This window comes from Montipora capricornis, chromosome 13 (genome assembly GCF_036669925.1).
Source record: "Montipora capricornis isolate CH-2021 chromosome 13, ASM3666992v2, whole genome shotgun sequence".
Classification (NCBI taxonomy): Eukaryota; Metazoa; Cnidaria; class Anthozoa; order Scleractinia; family Acroporidae; genus Montipora; species Montipora capricornis.
In genome coordinates, this window is record NC_090895.1 from 21,669,805 (window position 1) to 21,679,804 (window position 10,000).

Genomic DNA, 10,000 nt, shown 5'->3' on the forward strand with positions numbered 1-10,000 from the left:
ATTTTATTTGTAGCAACAGTAAAACAATAAACTACAATATATTACAAAAATAGAAAGGAGTACAGGCTGCCCCAAATAACCATAGGGGCTAATGAAATAGGACAGCCATACTCTGGTAATTAAGCTAATATAAATTAGGTTAGATGCACACATATACGCACACACGCGCCAAAGCAAACAACACATAAAAGACTGAGGAAAACAAAATGTCAAAAACAACGGAAAGCCAGAAGAGTTATGATGTTAAGATAATGAGAATTTTTAATAGTTTTCATAAAAAGTTAGCTTTAGGTTTTTCTTAAAATGTTTGAGAGGAAGAAGCTTTAGGTCATCACTAGTCATTTTGCTAGATAATCTGGTATTATAACTATGTACATTCCTAACAGGATTAAAGTAATGGTCAAATACAGGAGGTAGGAGTTTATTGTGAAACTTATACACAACTAAGAGGTAGTCCTTTGGTCTTAAAATGGCGTAATTGAAAGTATCTTCATTGAACATTTTTGAATTCTGTCTATTTCTTCGACAAATATTTAGTTGGACTAAAAGGAAAAGCTTTACAGGCAACTGGAACAAACTCAAGAGGAACGTCTCTTGGGCCTGGTCATCGACCCCTCTCTTTCTTGGTCATCTCACGTAAATAAACTTAGAAAAAAAACTTTTAAAGCGCGTTGCTGTTCTGGCCCGCATTAAAAAATTCTTGCCAGTCAAATATCGTATTATCTTATTTAATGCTGGTATCAAACCTATTCTTGAGTATTGTGTTTCTGTTTGGGGAAATTGTAATGCAGAACTTTTGGACGATACTTTTAAAGTTTAAAAACGATGTGCGCGTATTATTCTTGATGCTCCTTTTCAAGCTAGAACTTTGCCGTTATTTCTTGAACTTGGACGGCTACCTATCAACCATTTATGTATTGAAAGGCGACTATGTCTGTTTAAAAATATCCTGGATGGACGTGCACCGGATTACCTGACCCAGAAACTCTCATCTTTCAAATTCAATAAGCTATATGATACAAGGTCTCGGTTACCTTATCGCCTTCCTATTCCACGAACAAATAGCATGAAGCGCATGTTCTTTTATAATGCTGTTAAGCTTTGGAAAGTTGTTACCAGTAATAGAGACTGTCTGTTTTTCAAGTGCAAAAAAATTCAGAAGAAGTTACTTTGATTTAATAATGTGCAAATTCACGCCTGACACCTTTAGGATTGACAGAGTTTTTTAGCTTATATGGTGACATTTTTAGTTTCTAGTTTTATAATATTTAACTACTTTTCAATTAGTATTTTAGTATTTCGTATTTCGTAGCTTAGTACCTTAATATTTTAGTATTTGAGTAATTTATTAATTTAATATTTTAGTTATTGCTATTTAGTTACATAGGGCCATAAGGGAGAGTACAATTTTTTTACTGTAATTATGCACTCTGAAATAAAGTGTTCTAAAGTGTTCTACATGCGTACTCAAGCACAGATCTAATACAAGAACAATAAAACCGGTCAAGTCTTTTATACTGAGAACAGCACGTTTTAGCTGTTAAGTGAATACAGACGCTGACGAGCTTAACTAGTTGTAAGTTCTGCATCAAATGTTAGAGTTTTACTCACCATATTGGGAATCCGGAAGTCGTGGAAGCCAATGTGACCAAGTACCCACATGAGTGCCTCTCATATGGTTGAATAGTTTTACTGATCAAACAATATTCATTTCTTTGCTCACATAAACAAAAGAAAGACAAGATCTCTGAATGCCTTATCACACAAGGTCAACCTCCCGACTGCATGGGCACATAGAGTAGTTGAATGCCGAATGCATACCCAGAGGGGTATATATCGGCCTTGAAGCATTAATATGATAATTCGCCGAAGAAGACACTATGTGCTGATTTTCTTACATCTCTTCGCCTTGTAAATAACTGACATCCCCTGTCATTTTATTTTATTTTTCATATTTTTTTTTTCTTCGCGGTTAACTAACAGTTTTTGTCCCAGATGGATTATCAAAGCGTCTCAAATAGTCGATTAAAATAACAGGCAAATAATTCGTCTGAACAAATTATGCGCCTTTAGCATAAACACGACCAAATTTAGTTCTATATTATTGACGACTTTATGCGATTTGAAAATAAAAAGAGAACGTTCTTCCTTGATCCTATTTCCACATCATTCCTTTGCGTTCCCACATTATCCATTTGCGAGAGGAGTTAATTAAATTTTGTTCGACTTTAAGACATCCATAAAGACAACGCGATTTACATTTTACAGAATTAATGAGGCCCCAGGTCATCTACACTTCCCAAGTTTGCAATTTTAACTTAAGCTACACTTTTAACTTGAAATGGGCAAGCATTTGTTCCCAGCGTGTGTCTTAGTGAATGTATCATGCGCCTGCTCGAACTGTCCGCTTTTGTGCGTCTTGCAAGACGCTCTAAATAAACTTAAGTATGAGACGTAGATACCAGCCGTTTTTTAATGATCCACTTGATCGAGATACCTTTCCTGTTTTCTTGCTACCTAAATAAGCTTCCCGCACGACATGATATCAATGAACGTAGTCTTTTAGTGGTCTATGAGAAAGATGCTTTCTCTCTAGCCTGCTTGCCTTCAATTCACTCGAACTTTCAGTTAACTAAGAGTTGGACAAGCGGGCTTGTTCAAGATGAACCATTAGCAACCGGTAATGATCAACTGTCTAAGATTCCCCGCTTCTCACCTATCACGTCCACAAATGGGACTAGGGAATAAGATTAGTGTCTTAAAAGAGGACGCGAATACATAGTACATGAGAAATGACGTTCTACCGCAAACAAAATACTTCAGTTCTTTAGCTTTTACATGTTATAAAGCAGTAAATATCAACTTGAAACGAGTGGTTTCTCACCTTTCACGTCAACAAAGGCCGAGTCAAACAGATTTCTCCCTCCGCCTTGTTCAGAACGGTAACTCACTCTGATAATGTACACGTATTCGTCACCATCCTTCACGTTCAGTAACTGCAGGGTTGCGGGTTGGCTAGGATTGTATTTGCTACGAAGATTTGCAGGTACACTAAAGACGGTAGGGGTTTTGGCACTCTCGCCGAATCTCGATGCTATCGTAACTTCATCGTTTGTCCCTTGCCTCTTTCTGGTTATGGTGACAGAAAGGATTCGGGTCTCTGGTTCACTGTATTCCCACACAAGATCCACGTTGGTATTGTTAAGCCCATCAACGACGATGAAAGGAACACCAGGTGTTTTTGTCCAAAATTGAGCCTCTTATAATGATGTAAGCAAAAAAAAAAACATAATCAAAGATGCATTGATAGCACCAAAACAAGACACAGGCTTTCTCTTTCTTGATTATTCACTGAATACATTCGACGTCTTACCAGATATCTTTGGTGATGCCAAAGTCAAAAGGATTCTTAACTGAATCAAAACTGAAACACTTCGTAATGATAAGACCATGTCGCTGGAAATTTTCTTGAGAAACGATCGTGCAATGATCTGGCGATCGAGCCCGGCAACTGAAAGGAGTGGGAAATTATTTGCGGTACGCAGTAAAGCAAATAATTGCTTTCTGCACGTTACGATTGGAATGTTATTTATTGTCCTTTGCATGGTCAAGTTACTTGCAAGTCATTTGCATTTAGTATATATCGGTTAGCATACTCAATTCGTTTCGCTTCGGTCTGTACTGCGAACGACTTCAGTCCAGTAGACATCGTGCCTGCGGATGATGATTCTTCCAGAAGCAATCCAGCTTTAGACGAAGCTTCGCGGAGTGCTGTGAAGGCTTTGGTCAACGAATCAATTGCCAATTTGACCGACAACTTAACCGAGGTAATTGAGAGCCGTTTGGGTGCTTTTGCCACGAAGTTTTCAGCACAAAACAGTTCTACCGTGACTAACGCAGTTGAGAAGGCTCGTTTGGACCGGTACATCTGCAAGAGAAAGGGCAATCAGCAGCAGTTAGATCACGCTCACGACGTCTTGGAGAAGTTTGATGATGCCACCGACGCGCTCAAGGCCGGCGCTCATGAACGAGTGAAACGATCCTTAGAAGAAGGTACGAAGCTAGTCTCTAAACGTATCAAGGCCATAAAATTAGCCGACAAGAGCGAATTCGGTTGGCTGACAGTCAGCGAGTACTTATCGGACGAGTTGGCGTCCGATTCAGATGATGAGAAACGAATGTATCGCTCGGAGAAGGTGGCAGAGAGGAAGGTGAAGGAAAAGCTGAAACAGAAGCGAAGCACACCGCAATGCAGCGCCTCCTCATCGTACCGAACCTCGTCGTCTTACGGTTCCAGGAACGAGAGAAGTGATGATCGTTTCGAGCCACGCCCTAGACGCTTGGGACCTTGTTTTAAGTTGAGTATACCGCTTTGGTTACTTTTTTTTTTGCTCCATGTATTCTGTTGTGCCTTGTGCTATTTGGTCGTAATATGCCTGGTATAGTGCAGAATGGGAAATTATTTGCGGTACGCAGTAAAGCAAATAATTGCTTTCTGCGCGTTACGATTGGAATGTTATTTATTGTCCTTTGCATTGTCAAGTTACTTGCAAGTCATTTGCATTTAATATATATCGGTTAGCATATTCAATTCGTTTCACTTCGGTCTGTACTGCGAACGACTTCAGTCCAGTAGACTAATTTTTTCATGCTCACAGCCGCTTTTGGAGAGGAAATATATTTTAATTTTGTTTATATTTATTTTTACTTTTATTATTGTTATTTATTCGTTATTATTATTTTATTTTATTTTATTTTATTTATTTATTTATTTATTTTGTACGACAAAATTTACAGTGCGGGGAGTTTGGGCACCTCAGCGCCTCCTGTAGACGAAACGTGGATAGAGGCGGGCGTGATTGACTAGCTGGCGTGGTTGATGAGGATTCCAATTTATTTCCTTCGTTTAATAAGCGTGCGGCAGGCGAATTTGTTGCGGAGACCACCTGTTCGAGTGTAGCGGGGAGACTGGAGAAATCAGCATATTTCTGGGAAACGTGTTTGCAGGCCCCGGACTTTGTTTTAAGTATAATTCGGGAAGGTTATAGATTACCTTTTGGTCAATACCCGTCGCCTTGTTTTCTTGTAAACAACAAATCTTCGCTCGATCGCCCGCATTTTGTGCAGCGAGCTATATTGGAGTTACTAGCTAACTGCTGTATTCAGGAGCACAGCGCCTCGCCTTTTTGCGAGAACCCACTCTTTTCCGGTTGTCGAAGGCAAAAAGCTTCGTTTGGTGATAGATTTGAGGCATATTAATCAATGTCTAGTTTTGCCCAAATTCAAGTATGAAGATTTGCGATCTCTGTCTGAGGTTTTGGATGAGGGTGACTGGTTTTTTACCTGGGACCTCAAGTCGGGCTACCATCATGTCAGGATTCATCCGGACCATCAAAACTATTTGGGTTTTGCTTGGAATTTCAATGGTGCTCTCAGATATTTTACTTTTCAAGTGCTTCCTTTTGGGCTTAGCAGTGCTTGTTTTTGCTTCAGGAAATTGCTGCGGCCTCTTGTAAGGCGTTGGCGTTCGATGGGTCACGTCAGTTTTGTCTACCTAGACGATGGTTTAGGCAGTCTCCCCGATAATTGTTCCGCTCAAGCAGCGAGTATTATTCAGAGTAAAGATCTCGGTTCTTGCGGATTTGTTGTTAGTGAAGATAAGTCGTGCTGGTCGCCGAGACAAATTGGCGAGTGGCTAGGTTTCGTAAGTAACACGATTTTAATGCAGTTCCGAGTTCCAGACAAGAAAGTAGCGAAGCTCAAAGCAATATTAGACTCTGCTATTCAAGACGGCTTCGTAACGTTCCGGAATTTAGCCAAGATTGCGGGATCGGTAAGGGCCGATTGCTCGATTACTCACTAGGCAAATGTACGCTGCCATTGACTCCAGATCAGCTTGGGATTCTATATTGCCTATTTCATCTAGTTTGATGGTAGAATTGAAGTTTTGGTATTTGAACATTGACTGTTTCAGTGGCTATTCGATTAGGCCACCTCCTACTTCGTCCGTCGTGATATTTACCGATGCAAGTGATGTCGCATTCGGGGGTTTTTCTTCCAATCTTAGCGTTTCTTCGGTCAGCGGCATGTGGCTTGCGGATGACAAGGGCCAAAGTTCTACGTATCGAGAGCTTAAGGCAATATACTACGTGTTAGCATCTTATGCCAAGGAGTTGGAGAGCACGAAAGTGAAAGTCTTTATTGACAATGCTAATGCCGCCAGAATTGTTTTAGTCGGCAGTCGCAAACCACATCTTCAAGCGTTAGCAATCGACATTTTTCAGCTTTGCTTAGCCAAGTGCATTGTTCTCGACGCGCAGTGGATTCCTCGTTCTGTTAATGAGAGAGACAGCTAGAGACCTTCTGAGCACGTTTGTCGACAAGGACGATTGGTCTTTGAATCCAGTAGTTTTTCAAGATATCGATGTAAAGTGGGACCCTCATACCGTCGACCGGTTTGCTTCTTACTATAATGCTCAACTTCCCAGGTTTAACTCCAAATTTGCTTCGCCTGGCAGTTGCGGAGTAGGTGCGTTTGCCCAAGATTGGAGTTGTGAGAGCAATTGGATTTGCCCTCCAGTCTCTTTGATAGTGCACTCTGTCAGAAAGCTTGAAGCTTGTAACGGGTTTGGGACCCTGGTTATACCCGAATGGCTGTCAGCGTCTTTCTGGCCCTTTTTGCAGTCCACTCCTTCTAGATTTAAGAGCTTTGTTAAAGATGTTTTTGTTCTCCCTCGGATTGACAATCTGCTCATTGAGGGTCCGGAACAAATGGAAATTTACAAATCCAAGGATTCCGCATTCAGTTCATGTCCTTCGTTCAGGATGTTGGCCTTGCGTCTTCAATTTGTATAGCCTATTTATGGCTTGTCACCATTTAGGTGTGTAGTTTGAGTTTTTGTTCCGTTTAGGAGCTTTCGACTTATGATTTTTATGTATGGTACCTTTTAGTGCACTTTTGTCTATTTTTGGCCTTTTCACCATTTGGGTGTGTAAATTGATTGATTGCTCCATTTAGGAGACATGGCGTATTGTGCCTGAGTCATGTTTGGTGCCTTTTTAGCGCACGTTTTCCCTATTTATGGTCTTGTCACCATTTTGGTCGGTGGATTGCTCTATTTTTCATACCTTTCGTTTCGTTTTGGGTGTTTTTTATGCACGCTTGCCTAGTTACATCCCGAGTGATGGCTCCACTTTTGAGTTCCTTTGCATTTTTGCATGTATGCTCCTATACCAGAATTTATTCGTGTGTCGGCTTTTTGGCCGCTTTATTCGTTCTCATCCCCTTCGTCATTTTGGAGTTTACGAGTTATATTTGTCCCCCTAATTCTAATTCTTAGGCATTAATATTACAGAAAAACTATAATTATACCATTGCCAGACATGGTCTTGTTGCGTTGACTGCGTTTTCTGTGCTTCAGATGTTTTGCAGGTCGGCTCATGGCGAGAAGTACCGTCCCTTACAGATCCCTCTCTTCAGTCTTTGTTACCGGATCTTCTCGATCTTCAGTTAGAATCCAAGGCGACTTCCACCCTCTGTAAATACAATAACGGCTGGTCCAGATGGCGAAGGTGGGCATCCTCCAAGATAGGCGTTCCAGTCATCCCAGCCAAGCCTCTTCACATCTCCCTGTTTATCACGGAGCTGTGCCATGCGGCCCTCCGGAAAGGAACGGGAATCTCGTCAATCGAAGGTCTGTTCTACAGTATACGTTGGGCTCACAAGCTGGCGGGCATTGAGTGCTGTCCTACTGACCACCCTTTGGTTCAATCGTCGCTTGAAGGTGCCAGAAGGAAGCTGGGTAGACCAATCAAACCGAAAGAACCGCTTCCCATTGACCTGTTGCAAGTTATTACCGAGCATTATAGCTCTAGAGTCTTTGGCCCATATTCGCTTTTTATTTATATTACTGGTTGTTTTCGCCGGTTTTTTTCCGGGTTGACGAATTATTATCAACGAAACTCGGAGATATTACTTTATTTACGGATCGAATGTCTATTTTTGTGCCGAAAGGGTCATACCTCGGTCATAGCTAGATCGGGAAATAACTTGTCCTGTAGCAGTCACTGAGAGGTTGGTTAGTTTCAGAGCCTAAGAATCCTCATTTTCCTTTGATTAGGCGTATTGTTAAGTCTAAGTCAGGCGAGCGTTTTCATGGAAGCATCGGTATTTCTTATTCTACGATCTTGTTGGAATTTAAGAAGCTTGTTGGTCCTTTTGTTGACGATATTTCCATTTTCGGGACGCATAGTATCAAATCAGGGGCAGCTTCACAACCTGCCTGTATATCTATCAATGAGACACGTATAGACAAGCATGCTGGTTGGAAATGTCCTAGAAAAAAGAAACGATACGTAAGGCATGTAGCTGAAGACATGTTAAATGTGAACAAAATAATAGGCTTGTAGATTCGTTTGATTTTGCATTGTTTGCCTTGCGTCAGATAGGCATTGTATTTTGTTGTGAGGCCTCGTAGGAAAGGCTGGCGAATGAGATTTTCCTCGTGTTGGGGTTTTTGTAGGTTTTTTTCTGGCCTCCGTGCTCATTCGTCATTTATTTGCCGTATTCCATGCATGCTTTTTCGTGTTTATTCAGTTTACGTTACTTCATGATTACGCAGCCTTTAGGGAGCAATGTGAGCCTTGGTTCCTATCCTTCGTGTCTTGCGAATTACATTGTCAATATATTTACTCCTAATAAAGTTTGGACTATGGTCGTTCGTACGCACGCAGACCGTATCCAGTTTGCTCCATGTATTCTGTTGTGCCTTGTGCTATTTGGTCGTAATATGCCTAGTATAGTGCAGAAAGGAACTTTATTTAAATGTCTAGTTTAAATAAAGCGAATGGCGAAAAACTCCCACCAAAAGTCATATTCAAAGGTGTTCCACAGCTGATTATCAACACGCCACCAAGGATGCAAATTTCAGAGCACAAGAAAGGCTGGATGAACGAAGAAGGTATGTTTTATCTCCACACTGTTTGTCCAGAGAAGAAACTTTTCATGCGAGCGACAAATACGATTCTCGGAATTCGAAACAAGGTTCGAACGATTGTATTGTTGTCATGGGTATCATGTTACTGAGCACGTGCTTTTAAGCATGTATGCAAATTTCCATTTGTTTGCTTTTCTCTTGAAGTCGTTTGGTGTTCCAAAGGTCTCTAAAAGCACTATTCTTCTTTTGCTGGGTTGCCAGAATGGCAATCCCAGTATGAAAGTTGGTGGGATTTGTTGGGTGTTTTTCTTCTTTTTACTGGGTTGCAAACCCAATCGGAATCTGCGTTTCATTTCGTCGTTTTTTCCGTGTCGGTAAGAGTCTTGCCTGTCACTCCCCTGCTAAGAGGTGTCTTCGTGCATAGAGCCTTCTGCGCGTATTTTCTTAGGATCGAGAGGGCAGTGGGAAATGCGTAGATTTCTCTGGTGGACACAGTAGAAAGATTAACTTAACCGGCAATGGCGTCGAAAATCATGTAACGCGAATGAAGTTTTAGTGGGTCTTTAAACAAAATATACCCTCATGGAGCTCAAGAATGGATCGTCAATTAGATGAGCAAGACAGCGCTGAAAAATAAATATCTGGATTTTAAGCGACGAGTAATGGTCTTCGACAACAATTTCATTTTTCGCCTTTGGATATCAAGTGAGTTTTGTTTCTAATATTTTACTAACTTGGTATTATATAAAACACGGAAATCAAATAGCAATTTTTTTGTGGATTTAACAAATTAACATTGAAGGTATCGAACGCCTTGAATGCATCACAGTGTTTACTCAAGTCGCATCTTAGTTGTCTGACAATTTACATTTACTGGTATTTTGTACTCAACTCTGCAGAGGTGTAAAATATTTGGAAATGTGACAGTGAAGAAATATTTGAATGAAAGTTGTTGTCGCTGTTGTGCTTCATTATTTACGGTCAAGGTTCCGAGTCGAAAAGGGGTTGATGTGAACTGTCAAAAATTTATTTCATTGCATCTCTTGTTTGCACGCACGCAATTG

The 10,000-nt window shown here is 40.7% G+C and overlaps 1 protein-coding gene and 1 pseudogene across 1 annotated transcript; both read left to right on the plus strand.

Moving 5' to 3' along the window:
• Window positions 1-3,603: 3,603 nt before the first annotated feature.
• LOC138030698 (uncharacterized) lies at window positions 3,604-5,005 on the plus strand. The gene is made up of 2 exons (XM_068878579.1): window positions 3,604-3,611; window positions 3,698-5,005. The coding sequence occupies exons 1-2, from the start codon at window positions 3,604-3,606 to the stop codon at window positions 4,443-4,445; spliced, it is 756 nt and encodes a 251-aa protein (XP_068734680.1). The 3' UTR covers window positions 4,446-5,005.
• On the plus strand, window positions 4,452-8,409 carry LOC138030699 (uncharacterized; annotated as a pseudogene).
• Window positions 8,410-10,000: the final 1,591 nt, after the last annotated feature.